This window comes from Ursus americanus, chromosome 34, assembly GCF_024610735.1.
Source record: "Ursus americanus isolate L20-20 chromosome 34, mUrsAme1.1.p, whole genome shotgun sequence".
Lineage (NCBI taxonomy): Eukaryota > Metazoa > Chordata > Mammalia > Carnivora > Ursidae > Ursus > Ursus americanus.
The window spans coordinates 13,814,601-13,832,564 of record NC_142160.1 but is presented as its reverse complement, the minus strand read 5'-3'; the positions used below and the strand labels follow the sequence as shown (position 1 = coordinate 13,832,564).

Sequence of the window (17,964 nt, the reverse complement as noted above, 5' to 3'; positions counted from 1 at the left end):
CGCCTGGGTGGTACAGCGGTTAAGCGTCTGCCTTTGGCTCAGGGCGTGATCCCCGCGTTATGGGATCGAGCCCCACATCAGGCTCTTCCGCTATGAGCCTGCTTCTTCCTCTCCCACTCCCCCTGCTTGTGTTCCCTCTCTCGCTGGCTGTCTCTATCTCTGTTAAATAAATAAATAAAATCTTTAAAAATAAATAAATAAATAAATAAATAAATAAATAAATAAAGTAAAACATCATCCATGTGAGCTTAACAAATTTAGAACTTTGAAGATTTTGCACAAGCAGAGCTGGGGTTTATCTTTACATTGTTGGGGGGGAAAGCATCTGACCAGACAATAGTATAACAAGGTGACAATGGTCACCACCTTCATTTTGCATGTCATTTCAGGGTTTACAAGCATTAATTCATTTAAGCCATTTAGTAGCACTATTTTAGCTTCTATCTATAAATAACAGAATCTATTCATGGGCTGAAGAAAAATTTCTAAGGGCTTTTCTAGTTAATAATTTGTTAATCTGTTCTAAACAAAGACAGAGAGAGAAGAGATCAACATGATTACGTTTTAAATTACAATCCAGGATCATCATCATTTTTACAAAAGGTTAGTCTGCATTGCAAGGTATTTCTTTGCAATATACTGACGTTCTTAATTGACCATCAGCCCTCCTCCTGGGAACTCTCCACTCCCTTAGCTTGTGACTCTCTTCTCTGCAGGATCTCCTCTTATCCCTCTGGCCCATCCTTTCTGTTTCTTCCGTGGGCTTATCCTCCTCTACTCACAGCTAAATGCAGAAGTTGTCCCCCTGGGGTTCCATTGTTGGCTATCTTTCCTTGCTATGGTCTCCACTCTTCCTGGGAAGTTATGTGATTCTAGGAACTTCGAATTCCCAGATGTTGCCAAAATCACTATCACCAAAAAATACTTTGTAGATAATCAAGTCATACCCCCAACCAAACTTTTTTTCCCCCCAGAGTCTTTTATTTATTGGAATTTCCTTCTACTCTGTTGTTAAACCCAGAACCATGAGAGCCATTTTTGACACCCCCCTCTCCCTCATCATCCCACATTCACTCTCACCAAGTACTAGTATTTCCATATTCTAAGTGTTTTTGGAATCCTTCCTTTCTGTGCCAGACACCAACCTCATGTACCTCATCAAATTCCTTCCAATGCTTTCTTCCTTCCTATGGCTCCAACAGCATCCCAGTCCCAACCAATCACCTGCCCCTGAAGTGCCAAGCACACAGCAGAGTCGACCACCTGCAGGCCCAGAGTGTTAGGATCTCTGCCACTTCCAGACTTGAGTGGAAGAGCACACCATGGAGTTTTGGGTCTGGCATCTTACAGGGATGCCCTCTCGCGGGGGGGCAGATAACACAACTCAATAATGTGCTAACTCCATGAGGTGAAAACAGGAGACAGGAGGGTCTAAGCAGATCAGTTTGCCTTCCTTCATCTCTTCATAGGCTACCCATGAACAGTTTTTCCTTGTGCCCTGTCTGGAGAAGTTTCACATGTTGAGGAATGCACCCGCAGTTGACCTGCTGTGTCCCTTCCCAGCTAAGTGGTAGCCACCACGGTAAGATATCACCTGTCATCCCTTTACATCTAACCGTCATGGAAATTCATCACTACATATTATATAGAGCCTGGCACATAATAAGCACTAAACAATGGAAACAATTATTATGATACTATGATATTATGTAACCGAAATAGGCAATGCTATTGTTCTTTTCCTTTCTTATGAAGCCAGACCATTCACTGTCTTAAAAACTGCATTCACTGGGTATCAATTAATTTGTATCCATTTAGTTAAATATAAACCAAACATAACTTTCATAGACAGAGTCTGGAAGAAGAAAACCAAATGTCTACAATAGTCTATATGTGGTGGGATTCTTTGTTTTTGTTGTTTTTTGAAATACGCTTTTTAAAAATTTATGCATTTTCTGCAACAACATATATTCCATCCACAATCAAAATAAAATGATTAAACTTTAAAACATCTGTTGTTATGAAAGCAGTAAGATTAATAAGTGATAAATAATAGTGTGAATAAACAGCAAGAGTAATCAATTCCAATCTTACTTGTTTAACGAAATGGTTGATACTTAGGAGACCTTGAGCAGTTTGCAAGTTTCTGTAAGAATTGTTACATCTGAAATGAGCCTGAAAACATCATAGTTACCAAAACCACCGAAGGAACTCAAGGACCCCAGGCTGCAAAATCCTAAAGGGGCTGAAATCGAACATCTTAATAAGATTTAAGCCCTGTCCTTATTAATGGAAAACCAACCCCACCCTATTAAAAGCCAATATACATCTCTGGGCCATTTCTAACCGTTTCTTTGGAAATGCGTGTGAAGCCTCAAAAAAGTGGCTGTTTTTGTTTTTGTCTTTTGAAAACTTTGACCTACTTTGATAATGATATTCCTAAGCCTGTCCAGATGTTTGAAGTCAATAAAACAACTAAGCCTATTAAGTGGTCTCCTGCTCACATTCTCCAGACACAAGCCTGAAGCTCAGTGACTTTAATAGACTATCTCTAAGCGAGCTCTCTGTCTCCACTTTCCATTCTAAGATTCAACAAGCCAGGCAGAAGGAAAGACAAGGACTAAGGCCATCTGGATTTGAAGTTCTATGCTGAAAAGCAAACATGTATTTCCAGGTTATTCCCTAGTTGAAAATTCTACCAGTTTGTCTTTTGGGGACTGAAATGAGGCTGCAAACAGAGCCAATGTAAGCTCTGTAAACATCACAGAATGACAGCAAACACGCCGCACACCATCTCCAGGGCACTGAAAACGTACCCCTGTGACAAGTCACAGCAACCAAAAATGTGTGTCATCATATCGCTCAGCCTTTCACATACATCCCCCGCAGGAGGGTTTTATGCCTCTTTTCTTCACTTCCTCTGCCTTAGTTCTCTTCCCTCTCCTTTTCAGCTTTACTTAATACGGAACTGTTTTTAATTCACCAACTTCAGCAGAACTGGTCACCTTCACAAAGTGCCCCCCCCACCAATCTGACAAGATGTCCCTGTTGGGACACAGAACCCCCAGTTTCAGTTATTATGCTGAACCTCAGTGTATTTTGCTTCCCCTCACTCTCTCCCCAAACGAAGGAAAGGTAAGTTTGAGCACTTACTAGGTGGTGAAAGCATATGTCCATTAAAGAGAAGAGATTAAAGAAAAGATAAGCCCTTTGCAATTTCTCAAGACACAAATTGTCTTTAACCACAGAAATATAAAAAAAGGGAAAGCCCCAAAGAGGGAAGAAAAATTATGAAAAAAAAAAAAAAAACTATTCAAAGTTCCCAATCTCTAAGAAAGGTCGAATATTCTAGAACCAGGTCTTTATTTTGAAATACCTTTCTTGGGTGGCATCGTGGCGGTGTCCCGTCAGAGTGTCTTAGCTGCCAGCTGACTTAACGAAGGATGACGGGTTGAAGGGACAAACGTTTCAGGTTTGGTCCAGCACATCCACACACTTCTGCCTGTCGCTGGAAGTGCTCCCTGGAGCCATTTCACAGTCTGAAACATAAGAAGGTACTAATTTCCTCACCATTAAATTTTCATGAATGTTTAGTTTGCCATTTAGGGATGGAGTAGTCAGGTCAAAGGGGTTGTATTTGGGGCTCACGTTTGAAATAAAACTAAACTGATCGTGTGAGCTGTATTCCAAGCAAATCTGGCTTCAGCCCAGTGGGTTTGTGCTAGCCAGCCTTGTTTTGAATGTCTTCCATTTTAGGGCTTTATTGGAATTACAAATACTGAGGGCAGTGTGGGTGCGCTCTTACTGACTCTTACTGAGAAATACTGACCACCAAGTGTACTTGGTAAATGAAATGAGGCAACAAACAAGATACTCCTACCTCTGGAGTTCGGTGTAAGTGCAAAGCTATAGAACATTCAACTTAGCTTAGCCATCAGCCCCCAATGTGGGGAAACCTGGAGACATTGTAGTTACTTTCTCAACTTGTGGACAATAAAACTGGCTGTGAGAGGAAGTTGCTACTTTCTGGACACAATTTTAAAACTTTTCTCTTTATCAGAACTTCTCATTGAAAGGTGGTCATCTCTTTGCTTTAAAATGATAAACAAGAAAGATTTCTACCATTAAAAAGAAAGAAAGGGACAGAAAGTGCTGTAAATTAATGTTGCAAAAGAGGCTGCCTTTTTGAGAGTGAGGACACTGGCATTCTCTGGTTACTTCGGTGATAGCCACTGACCTTGGCAAGAGGAAGCAGTGTTTTGAAATGGATCCCCATGGCACATTTACACCAGGGTAGGTTTTGGCTTCACAAATGGATTTGTGCACAGACCTGACCCTTTGAGCACATACAGACTAGTACATTGATTCTAGTCAAAGTTGTGTGTAGCACACTCAAAATTATGGCTTAAAACAAAGCTCTATAAGAATGATACTCCTTGTTTTTCCCTATTCAGACACCATGTCTTAACTGTAACAGTAAAATAGGATATAGCTGATACAAGAACTTATATTTAAAGATGCCCAGGGGCGCCTGGGTGGCTTAGTCAGTTAAGCGCCTGCCTTTGGCTCAGGTCATGATCTCCAGGTCCTGGAATTTAGCCCTGCATGGGGCTCTCTCTCTCTTTTCCCCTCTCTCCTTCTCCCGCCCCACTCTGCTTATGGTTGTGCTGTCTCTCTCTCTCTCTGAAATAAATAAATAAAATCTTTAAAAAATAAAGTAAAAAAAAAATAAAGATGACCAGAGTGGTTCTTCAACTTGAGAATTTATAAAGACATCAAGAAACATTATTGTAAGTCGTTGGACATATAACCTAGAGTGAGAATAATATGTAATTTAATTTATATTAAATATGAATATATAAAATAACTCTAAACATTATGCTAATAAAAACCATCATATATTTATGAGTAAAATAACAAAAGATGTTCTGTAAGCCTTGTATCCAGAAAATTATACAAAAAAACTAAACAAAATATTAAAGACAGAAATTATAACATTAATAGATGGAGTCAACTACTTTAAAATAAAAAAAATTCTATTCACCAAAAGATGTTTCAAAGAAACCAAAGTAGATTTACATCTCACACAGCACTTCATAAGAGTATAAAAAAATAAGAGTACAAAAAACAAAGAACCTCTATCTTTCAACAAGAAAACATGTACCCCAAAAGGGAAAAAAATAATGACAAAAGATTTGAACAAACATTTCACATATAAAAATATAAAATAGCTTGTAACCCAAGGGAAAAAAAAAATGAACAAAAACGTAAAAGGTTATTTCACAAAAGAAGGAAACATATAGCCAACATACTTACGAAGAAAGGCCTGATCTTATCTACAGAAACACAAATAAAGACCACTAATGGTGTGGGTATGTTGGTCTGAAACCTTGGAGTTTCTTCGGGGTGAACTTGAAGCAGGTCCAGGTCCACGGAGGGGCAGGTGAGATGGAAGAAAGAGGCAGGACACTGAAGATAAGTACGTGGCAGTTTTTTGTTTGTTTGTTTTTTTTTTTAAGATTCCATTTATTTTTTGAGAGAGAGAGAAAGCAAGCATGAGCTGGGGCAGGGGTGGGGATGCGGGAGAGAAGGAGCAGAGAGAGAGGGGGAGAAGCAGATCCCTGCTGAGCAGGGAACCCAACTAGGAGCTCGATCCCAGGACCCTGAGATCATGACCAGAGCCCAAGACAGATGCTTAATGGACTGAACCACCCAGGTGCCCCAGTAGCTGGCAGTTTTAAAAAACAAGGGAATGTACTTACGAGGCCTGTCTTGGGCGACCTCGGGACAAGTAAATCTCTGCACGCGCCCGCCAGAATCTTCACAGTTCATACGGAGGCTTTACTGGGGTTCAAATGGTCTCAACAACGCGTTGCTCTCTCGAGGCTGTGTCCTTGGAAACAGCTCCAGCCCTGGGAATGGCGGGTAGAGTGTATGTTGCATAGATAGGGGAGGGGGAAGGGAGCCTCCAATTGCCAGGGGGCAGCTTGAGGGTCAACTGGCAGTCACGTCCTCTGGCTGACCTCCTCCGACACCCCACCCCTCATGACTGGCTCTTGGGATCTTAAATATTTCCCCTCTTTCACAAGGAGCCCTGAATGGGCAGCTGGGGGTTTGTTAGCATGGAGGTGACTCGTTATATCGGAGGCAGATACCACAGATGAAGATACACAGATTAAGACAATGATTTCCAAAGTAAGTAACAATTTTTTTTTCCCCACCAAGAGCCCTATGATCCAAAGCATGGATTTATTAAGTCTGTTAAGCTGGGGGTCAGATCATTCAGGGTGTTTGCTTGTAGCCTCATGTGCTTTGATAAAGACGATACATGAGCAGACTGCTCAGCTATGAACATACGACATTTTGCTTGGATAATGGCCCAGGTGCTTCCTTGTGAGGCAGTAACAATGGCCAAGGCCTCCTCTTTCAGAGGACAGCTTTTCTCATCAGAGACATTTCAGGGGTCAGTAAGGATAGGCTTTGTCGGCTCTCACATAAGGCTTGTGGGGTGAATTTAGTAAGGGCTGCTATCTGTACCATCATGTTGTCTAGGTCAATCTAGGGAATAAAGATGGTGGCCAGATGATTGTACCAGTGGAAAACAGAACATGACCATCGGGCCTTGAGGAGAGCAAAGTTGGCAACTCTTGTTGTTGTCAGGTAGATTAGCCCTTGTGTCCAGGGAAAACCCAGGGTGTGGCAGCCCAACCACCTGGATGAAAGCCATGTCCAAAGATTTGTGCCACACAACCACAGGGACCCATATGGGGCTACCCGATAAATACCTGAGCAGTGTGATCCAGTCATTACCAAACCAGCCAATATCCTTTAATGTGACAGAATGACTGCATGGCTCTGGTGAATTCATCCTATATCCCTGGTACCACTGGGTGGGCTCTGTTTAAAGTGGTTTTTCTGTTCTCAACATAGGAGGGCACGAGTGCTCAAATGTTCAAAACTCAGGGTAAGCCACATGAACCCATCCCAAATTTGAGTGTAGCACCCATGGCTCTGATGGTGGTATTTTTAGGACCCTTCTGGTGAGCAGTTTGATAGGCTGCCTGTGTAGTCTGATCGACAGAAAAAGATACCCATGCCCAATGTTATTAACAGCACATGCCACAAGCCAGGTGTTTGGGTCACTATCAATAATACCATGAATTAAGAATGACAATCCTTAGCTTATTCTCCCTTAATGTACTGCCTTAGGACCTTCCAATCCCCAACGTGGAGGGGTGATACCCACCATACCAGGCCTGCAGAGCTAGAGAGGGGCACCTGCCCACATATCCAGCAGTTAGACTGTTTCCTTTGTTGGGCATACAAGTGGGCCCACTGTAGAAAGATATTTCTATCAGGTGCCCATGACTGGATATCACAGGAGCAGCAGAAGTTTAAGGTCAAAAAGACAGATACTTAGTATGAACTGGTAGGGGACGGTCTTTCCCTTCTATAAGAATTACACTTGTGGCCTGATTCTTAGAAGTTAATGTTGGGACTTGTAGCTTTAGGAACTTGACCATGCGTGTTGGTCATAGAAGACAGCACTGTGGACTGGGGGTGGGATATGCCAGACTAGGACCCCCATCTTTTTCCCTTCCTTCAAAGGTGCATGTTGGATTCCAGGTAGGGTGTGTTTTAATAGGTCCAATTTGCAGCAGGACAATGGGATCCCGGTAGAGATTGAGTAATTCCTCCTCACTCAGAGATACAAAGTAACTCACCCATCCAGGTGGGATGTCCTATGGCAGATTCCAGTAGATAGTATCTCTCCCTGGCGTGAAGGGGTGTGGAGTTTTCAGCAGCATGGTGTGTTGATTCACAGTGAGAGTCAAAGCAGTGACTGTCACCTGCAACTTCCATACATTTATAATGTTATGTCTTTCAGCAGGTGTCCCCAGTCTGGCAGATAGGACAACAGGACCTACCAGTTGATCATTCAAATGTATCAAAGCCTGGGATAATACTTTAGTTTGCCCAGCCAAGGTGGTTTTACCTAATGGTAATTTAATCTGCTGCTTTACCGTGCCTTTTCCTTTCTACCAAACCTGCTGCCTGTGGTTATAGGGACAATGGAATCTTTGTTCAATGTCACGTTCTTTTGCCCAGTCTTGCACATCATGACCCTTAAAATGTGACCCTTGATCATTATCTATTCAGCAAGGGTATCCGTGCATGGTACTCAGTTTCTCTAATCCCCTAGTGGTGGCAGCCTGGCTCGAGTGGCAAAAGGGGAAAGTTGGGTTAGGCCAAACAAGTCATACTCAGAGACCAAGGCATATTTAGGACCCTTACTAGGAGGCAGGGGGCCAATACAATCAATTTGCCAATCCCTTACTGGTTGAGAACTCCAGTGGATGACACCCCCCCACACACACACACACACCAGGCTCCTTTGTTAGTGGCCTTGGGCATTGTTCAGATCACACAGGACATGCTGACATTGCATTGACCAAGTCATTGTATGTCAAGGACGATGAAGCGTCCTTGGCTATATGCCATCCCACCTGGGCACTGCAGTGGCTACTCTTTCCGTGTACTCCATCTGCAGTATCTACAGCAGGGTTAGTTACTAGGGCTTATGCCTAAGCTAAGGCATCAGCTGCCTGAATGCCAGGGTGTGTCAATGCCTTAGGAGACAGAATATGGAAAAGTAAGGACTGCCTCAGGCTCTTGCAGGCAAACCCAAATGTCTTTCCACGTATCCTGCCCCTGCAAGGACTTATTCATGATCATATACCCCCTGGCTTCCCATTGTCCAAGTCATAAGGTTAATCTTTTTTAAATAGCCCAACTATGAGTGAAAAGGGCTAATGGCCAGGCTGCATGAGTAATCAATCACCAACCAAACTGCTCTCAGTCCAGCCTACTGGCTGCTGTGATTCATTCCTGTTTCCATCCAGATGGTGTCAGTGTTGAGCTGAATAGTGACTGCAGTGCAAGTGGGTAGTTTACCCCTGCTAGACCCATTTGTATACTTGGCATCAGGGGAAGTTCCCTCCTTGTCTGTCCGCAGGGGCATTTAGAAGATCTACATACTCAACAGGGCCCAGTAGTGCCTGAATTTCTAGAGACAGTGAGCTAGTGGACAGGGTGCCCTTCTGCTGCAAATAGGCATGGACTCAATCAAAGTGGGAGTTTGAGCCATAGCAGAGGGTCAATGGGACATATTTTCAGCCCATCCCTTGAGGGAAGAAAGTTCTTACCATGACTTGCTGTTACTCCATGAGAGGCTTTACCTGGAGGAGTGCTGTGGACGCAGCTAGGAGCTGTCCTCTATGAGAGTATATCAGGTTTCTGCCCCTTCCAAAGCTGGGACCAAAATCCTAGGGGCACTCTCTCCTTCTGTTGTTTCTGCCACAGTGCCTTCTGGAATCACAAATACAATGTAGGGCACAGCTGTTTGATGGGGTCATCGCCTTGTTTAATTTCTCGGTAGTCCACAGTCAACTGCCATGAGCCGTCTGGCTTCTTTTACCAGCCATACTGGGCTACTGAAAACACTATGGGCAGGGTGTACAATACCTATTCAATGCAGTTCTCAGATAGTTTCTCCTATTCCTTTATGCCCGCAGGCAATTTATATTGCTTGACAGCTACCACTCTTCGATGGGGTTCCCAGTTGGCATTTCCCCTCAGTACTGGTTTGATTACTCTTACCCAAAGGCAAATTCACTGATAGAAGTTTGCAGAGTTTGACTATAGGATGTCAATGCCCACTATGTTCTCTTATACTGGAGAGATAAAAACCTCGTATTCTCATGGGGGGAACGCAGTGCCAAAGGGACCTTCCTGACTATATTTGTTTGCCTTGTCTTTGAAGGCCCTGATCAGGCCACATTCACTGTAGGAATGAAATCCAAGATACCTCAGTCCACCCCCCAGTATCTGGTATACTTATCCTGAAGCCAGTCATAAGACAAGACATTTCTGATGTGGGGAGTATATTGCTGATCTGTGGGAAACTGACAAGTACCGGGAATGGGTAGAGACTGTGGGAAACACCCAAGACAAAGAAGGAACTCAGGAAGCCAACAGGCTATCCAAAGCATCTGGAACAGAAGAGAGAAATGAGAAATAAACTCACCCATATATGGTCAAAGGATTTTCAACAAAGGTGTAAAGACAATTTGGTGGAGAAACAACAGTCTTTTCAATAAATGATGTCGGAACGATTGGATATACATACATTAAAAAAAAAGAATTTCAATCTGCATCTTCTACTGTATACAAAAAGTAACTCAAAATGGACGACCCAGTGTAAAACCTAAAAATATAAAAAAGTCTAGAGGAAAACATAGAAGACTATAGACTAGGCAGAATTTCTTTTTGAGGTAACACCAAATGCTCAATCGATAAAAGAACAGATTTATAAATTGGACTTTATTAAAAGTATAAGTGTCTGCTCTTCAAAAGACCCCATTAAGACACTGAAAAGATAATCACAGACTGGGAGAAATATTTGCAAATCATATATCTGAAAAAGGACTCATAATCAGAATAAAAAATAGAATATATGCCCTCAAAAGTTAATAATAAGAAAACAACCCAATAAAAAATGTGCAAAAGACTTAAATGGGTATTTCCCCAAAGAAGATAATGATGGCAAATCAGCACAAGAAGAGACACTTGACATCATTAGTCATTAGGGAAATGCAATTAAAACCACAGGGAGATACAATTACACATTTATTAAAATGGTTAAAGTTTTAAAACCTGGCTATACTGAGGGTTGGGTGAGGAAGAAACAGCACTCTCATACACAGCTGGTGGGCTTGTGAAATGGTATATACTTTGGAAAAGAGTCTGGCAACTTCTTAAGAAGTTAAAGACATCTACCTTATGACACAGCTATTCCACTCTAAGATATTTACCCAAGAGAAATGAAGGCATATGTCCCCAAGAGAAATGAAGGCATTTACATGAATGATTACAGCAACCAAAACTGGAAAAGACCCAAGTGTCCAACAACCAGTGAATAGAGAAACTGCAATGGATCCTTATGATGGAATGCTACTTGACAATGATGAAGAATAAACTCCCAGTACACACAACAGCATGTATGCATTCCAAAATGATTGTGCTGAGCGAAAGAAGCTAGACGAAAAAAGAGCACCTGCTATATTATTTCATTTATGTGAAATTCTAGAAAACGCAGTGACGGTGGTCGTGCTAGTTTTCATCCATCTAGTTTTGAAGTTGCACGAGTGTGTGCAGTTTATCGTGTATAGACTTCCTCTCAATAAAGCTATTAAAACAAAAGTCATGCATCAGTCAATAACGGTGTATTAGGAGACAAATATCAAGATTAACCCACTTTGGTACAATTGATATTCAAAAGGAGAGAGAGAAAGGAAGAAGGGAAGAGAAAAGGAAGACTAGAGGAGCGAAGAAGAGAAGGAAGGAAGGAAGGAAGGAAGGAAGGAAGGAAGGAAGGAAGGAAGGAAGGAAAAATTCCTTTGAAAATTAGATAAAAACCACCCAAATACACACAACAACGTGGATAAATCTCAAATGCTTTAAGCTAAGTGAGAGAAACCTGTCTTCAAAGACTACATGCTATATGATTCCATTTCTATGACATTCCGGAAAAGGCAAAACTATAAAGACAGAAGACATATCAGCAGTTCAGAAGCTGGAGAAACTGACCGCAAGAGGCAGAGGGAACTTTGGGGGTTGATGGAACTGTCCTATATCTTGCTTGTGGTGGTTGTTACACAAATGTAGGTGTTTGTCAAAACTCAAAACCAAACACATAAAAGTATGAATTTAATTACATATTAATCATATCTCAATAAATCTAAACAAAAAGAAAAATTAGAAACTGACATCCCCTGGGTCAACTTTGGGCCCCTGTTCTTTTTCTCTGCCCATATTGAGTCTTTTTAGAAATGAAAATAATCGGCAACAGAAAAAGAGCATTTCATATAATTTTTTAGATTTCTAACTTTTCTTCGGGAAGACTTGACAACACTGTGACCACATATCACATGGCAATATCCTCTGTGGCTGAGTAGACATCTTTTTTCTCTGTAGTCACGAGTCAATCCATATGTGGTGGTTTTACTTTTTACAGCATATTACCTGCCCAATCCCTGGAGACAACGGAGTCTGAACCTCCACCTTAAACTCATTTCAACAAACACTTTTATTGGCATGATCTGTTACCCAGCCATGAACAAACTTGTCTGTAGGTATGGAACAGGCAAAGCGTGGGACGGTGAGAGATCCAGGGAGATAGAGACTGCCGGGTTCCTGTAGTGAATACATAGATCACAAGAACATGGAGGAGAGGATTTGCAGTTTAAGGCTGATGTATAGGAAATTACAGCTGAGCATTTGATCTTAAGGAAACAAAAATATAGCCAAAATGTGTGTGCTATTTCATTTACCTCACGGGGATATTAGCCATCAAAATCTAAAGAGTAGGGATATTAGAATCTAAAAGTAAGCATATTTTTTTATTTTCAATAGCAAGCATAGTGCCTCATACATAATAAGTGGTCCATAACTGTGAGTTGGAAGGAAAATGAAGGAAACTAATAGATGAAAGTTGTAAGCAGGGCCAACTGCACAGGTACAAAGTCCATGGACAGAGGATTCTGGAAGGGCTGCATGCTTGATTTAATGTTTTCCTCTTGTCATCTTGAAATTCTTAATAATTTTTGAACAAAAGGAGACCCCACATTTTCCATTTTCACTAATCCCCACAAATTACATAGTCACTACTAAATTCAGGAACTTTTGGAACCACACTGAGCTTTCTCTAAGAGAGGATGGTGAAGAGGAGAGTTTGTGACACAGTGCATCCATTTGACATGGTCACAAAGACCTAGGAGACCGAGTGAAACACAATTTCAAGTTATTACAGGACTTCATTGAGGTGTGTTGACAAGCCACAGACCCAACAGATGAGTCAGACTGGAGAGTGGCAAAGAAATTACCCGGACAGTTTTGAGTTGACAGATTAGACAGACCCTGAAGGGAAGGAAGGAAGGAAGGAAGGAAGGAAGGAAGGAAGGAAGGAAGGAAAGAAGGAAGGAAGGAAGGGAAAGAAAGAAAGAAAGAAAGAAAGAAAGAAAGAAAGAAAGAAAGAAAGAAAGAAAGGGAAGGGAAGGGGGAAGGAAAGGAAAGGAAAGGAAAGGAAAGGAAAGGAAAGGAAAGGAAAGGAAAGAATAAAGAAAAGGCAAGAACGGAAGTAGTGTCTATAACCTCAAAATGAATCACAAAGAGCTGGTATGGAAAAGACTGAAACTCAGATGTCACTAGTTTTATCCAGATCCACAGTGCGAACAGCACCGTGACCACAATTCTAGTCCACCTTGTCTGCCAAATGAGAAGGTGGACATGTCTAAGAAATGTCTTTAAATTTTTATCCAAAACAAATTCTGACTAAATGTACCCTGACCGGAAGGGTAACAGGAGAGAGAGCCTTGTGGTCTGTTTCTCAAATATTGTCTGATTCTTCATCTACGAAGTGTAAGAGGCACTGGAGTGCGTATATGAATTTTAAATGTCCCTTCCAACACTTGGGAAGTTTACCGCCATTCAGGCTGTTCACCCTCTCATTGGCCTGGATAGAGCGGAGGCCAAATCATGAGATGGGTGATGGTGCCACGGGCCTTCTCATCATGGTTCATTTTGCACTTTAGTCAGTGACCAGACAACTGACCACCCAAATCAGGACACTTCTGAGAGTGCTAAAATGTAAAGCTGGAGAGGACACAGGGGCAATGGACATAAACCATGATTCCCCGAGGAATCCGCCAGCTATGACATACAGTTACCCTAATGATAATATCACAGAGCATAACACAGGCATCCCATTAACCTTTAGTAATACCAATATACGACACCAATAAAAACGGCAATCACAAAGACATTGTCAGACATGCTATCAAGTGCTTTTTCTGTGCCAGACACTTGCTAAAAACTTAATTTTTTTTTTAAATTTTGGATTGAAAACTTCAGAAATACATTTTTTGGATACAGGTGCACAATGCTTTAGAAAATTGGGCTATGAAATTAGTTCTTTGGTTTATTTTTAATAATTCTGATGTAAATTGGGGTTCATTTGCGTTGTTGGAATGAGGGATAGATAGCACCTAAAGAACTGAGATGAACAAAGAGAAAACAGTAGCCATTTTAAAATGCAGACAATGGAAAACAAAATTACCTTCGAAGGCAGCTTGAGTATGATACATAATTTTTTTTTTAAAGATTTTATTTATTTATTTGACAGAGAGAGAGACAGCCAGCGAGAGAGGGAACACAAGCAGGGGTAATGGGAGAGGAAGAAGCAGGCTCACAGCAGAGGAGCCTGATGTGGGGCTCGATCCCATAACGCAGGGATCACGCCCTGAGCCGAAGGCAGACGCTTAACCGCTGTGCCACCCAGGCGTCCCAGTATGATAAATAATTTTAAAATAAACACAGTCAGGGGTGCCTGGGTGGCTCAGTTGTTAAGCGTCTGCCTTCAGCTCAGGGCGTGATCCTAGCATTCTGGGATCGAGCCCCACACCAGGCTCCTCCACTGGGAGCCTGCTTCTTCCTCTCTCTCCCCCTGCTTGTGTTCCCTCTCTCGCTGGCTGTCTCTCTCTCTGTCAAATAAATAAATAAATGAAATCTTTAAAAAAAATAAAATAAATACAGTCCTTCTTGTTTAATTAAGAAAGCATAACTTTGATGATAAAATTTCTTTAATTTATTCCTCTATGTATTAGGTAAGAATGTTTATTTTAATAACAAATGTTAAAGCAATTATACAAATTTTAAGCTTATATTTCACATGAGTAACTCTGCCAAAATGTGGAAACCAGTGATGAAATTTATAAATTACTGCATGAAGTGCCTGGGTGGATTAGTTGGTTAGGCCTCCTACTCTTGAATTCCGCTAGGGTTGTGATTTCAGGGTCTTGAGATCAAGCCCCTGTTTGGGCTTTGCTCTCAGCAGGGAGTCTGCTGGAGATTCTCTCCCTCTGCCCTCCCCTAGCTTGTGTTCTCTCTCTCTCTCTCTAAAATAATAAATAGATAAAAGTCTTTAAAAATATATAAATTACTTCAGTGCTTTATACATATATCCAAAAACAACCTGCAGAGAAAGTCTCTGGGAAAATGTCAATATTTTATATATACATTAATGTGGCTTCTAAAGATAAATATAGATATATAAGTAGAGTTATGGTATTGCTACATTACCTAATAAAAAAAACCTGTAAGTTTATTTTCTCTTTCTCAAAAGATTTTTCTAAGAAATAATTAGGTTTCCATAGCTGTGAGTGTTTTGCAGCTCTTAGAACCAGTTGCTGTAAGAATTCAGAGGATTAGGAGTAGTATGCAAATTTCTTATATTTATTAATTATGTGGGCCATGTTTAAAATTATGAAGTCTACCTTCTTAAACTTAGTTAGCATCCTCTGAAATGTCTTCCCATACATTACTGGAAATTTATAGCATGCAAATTGCAAGCGAACCCATCAAATATTAGAATAAATTTCATTAAAATATCACCAGCCGTTATTTCCAGGAATTAAATTCTTTATACAGTGATATAACGCCCTATATTTCCTGATTATAAAAATAAATGCATACTTATGGTAAAAAATAAGAATGAGGAAGAAAAGCATACCATGAAAGTAAAAGTGACATGAATAGGAGGATTATGAATTATTCCTTAATTTCTTTATGCTGTCCAGTAATTTAACAATTTTTATAGTAAATAGGTATCAGTTTTCAATGAAGATGGACAATGTGCATTAAGATAAAATAAAATGCTACTTAGTCATTGAGAGTAAGAAAGAGTGAGGAGATTTGGCAATGTGTTTTCTATAAATAAACCCTTGACCATTCTTAGAAAAATCTGGTTTTCATCCTAAATTGGACACGTGGTAGCTCTGTGACCCTAACCAAGGGTTCCTAGCCCTCTTTGTCAGGTAAGACAGAGGGAGGCTTTCTGCCAGTTCACTCTCTCTGCTCATTTATTCCTGTCTATTCATTCAGCCAATACCATTGAGAACCCATATATGCCAGGCTCTGTTCTGGCACAATAGTGAATACACATCTGTATTTTTATTAAGCCTTTCCAGCTCCTCTGTGCAGATGGGTTACAAAGGGGTATGGTGAGGTGGGACGGCAGGCAGGGGCTCCTACAGTGTACTGAGTGCTGATGGTGGCCTTGGACTAGAGCAAGGACAGTGGACACTGAGAGAGGCAGATGAGTTCAAGACATTTGGAATTAGAAAGTCTTAAGACTAGCCAATGAAACAGAAGAGCTGTAGGAAAGAACAAGGAAAAGAAGGATTTAAAAATATTTCCCAGGCTCCTGGGATTCAATTACTCATGGAATGAAAGCAACCATTATAGTGTATGAGGAATGATAGCTGATTAATGTATAAGCAAATAAATAAGATGCTTTTAGATAGAAAATCAGGGTCATAGGATAGAGAGGGACGGGAATAGTATAGGAAGGTAATGGGGGAGGAGAGAAGGTCTATTTTCATCAGAATACCTGGAAGGGACTTTCTGAGAAGTTGCATTTAAGCTGAGACCTAAATTAAGTCTCTAGAATCAAAGACATGATCATTTATCCACACTACTTCAAAACAAAACTCTGAAAATCACAGAAATTAAAAAATTGCCCTCAGATTCCATATCAAAATTTACTCAGTGGCTATTCCTGCTCTAGGCTATATTTATCTTTTAAAAATTCAGGGATTCCTTATTACTGTAATACCCATTCTCTCATAATGTTCCAGTTATGAAGATATTTATGTGATATCTTCTACATTCAAGAACCTGGCCTGGACTACTTAGAATAAAAGGGATTTTGCGAATGACTTCCTAGGATTCTTTAGTAAAATTCTTTGTCAACTTGTTTTTGAGGACAATTTTCAAGCTATGTATCTGATCCTATGTCTGTGAAGCTGTCTTGGTGCTCTTTGGGAAATAAGTCTTCTAATATTGTCATAATTTAGTCTTCTATATTGACGCTAGAAGAATGATTCAGAGCTGAATCATTATGAGTTACTACAGAGAGATTAATTTTAGGAAGTGAAGAGCTCAGAGGAATAGGGTGTTCTAACTATGAAATTGTTAGGAGCTGCTATACCCCCAGGACACCTGAAGAGCTTGTAGAAATCCTGCCAATGGGGGATGGAGGCTGACAGAACCCTGGGGAGGATTCATACTTCCTGGGTTATCAGCATGAAGGATGGATTGACTAGGAAAGTCTTGAGTAAATGAAAAGGGTCCAGCACTCAGAAAAAAAGGGATCTCTGAGGCACCTGCGTGGCTCAGTCAGTTAAGCATCTGCCTTTGGCTCGGGTCATGATCCCAGGGTCCTGGGATCAAGCCCTGCATTGGGTGCCCTACTCAGCGGGGAGCCTACTTCTCCCTCTCCCTCTGCTGCTCCCCCTGCTTGTGCATTCTCTCTCTCTCTCCCAAACAAATAAATAAAATCTTAAAGAAAAAGAAAAAGAAAAAAAGGGATCTCTACCTTAGACATTTCCACACCAGGCAATTAAAATAGGCTTTTGAAAAGAGAAAACAACAGGAATTTAAATAATTATATTCTGGTGAAATCTCTAAACTTCAGAAAGTAGACAAACTGGCTGATGCTGGTGAACAGCAAATGTCTGAAGTGACCCAGACCTAAGGGATTCTGAATACAACGGAGGACTCCTGATATTTGTGTCTATTTTTCCCATAATTTTTCTCATTCGTTGATTAAACAATAAATCTGATAGATGTTCTAGGCTTCTTCTCTAAGGGAAGGTTTCTCAATCGTGGCCCTATTGATATATTGGACCAAATAATTCTTTTTGTGGGTGGCTGGGCCTCCAAACTGGAGGATATGTAGCCACATCCTTGGCCTCCGCACACCAGATGCCAACTGCACCAGCCCCCTAGTTGTGACAACCCAAATTGTCTCCAGACTTTGTCGAATGTCCCCTAGGAGACAAAATC

At 41.0% G+C, this 17,964-nt stretch overlaps 1 protein-coding gene across 1 annotated transcript in view; it reads right to left on the bottom strand.

Annotated features, from left to right (window-relative positions):
• The window catches only part of TMC1 (transmembrane channel like 1), a 362,945-nt gene that overhangs the window by 131,281 nt on the left and 213,700 nt on the right, over positions 1 to 17,964 (bottom strand). The window contains exons 7-9 of the mRNA XM_087858826.1: positions 7,725 to 9,369; positions 5,763 to 5,912; positions 3,377 to 3,539 (exon numbers count right to left, since the gene is read on the bottom strand). Of these exons, the coding sequence (XP_087714952.1) occupies positions 3,377 to 3,392 (16 nt within the window). The 5' untranslated portion in view covers positions 3,393 to 3,539; positions 5,763 to 5,912; positions 7,725 to 9,369. The remainder of the gene's footprint in view (positions 1 to 3,376; positions 3,540 to 5,762; positions 5,913 to 7,724; positions 9,370 to 17,964) is intronic.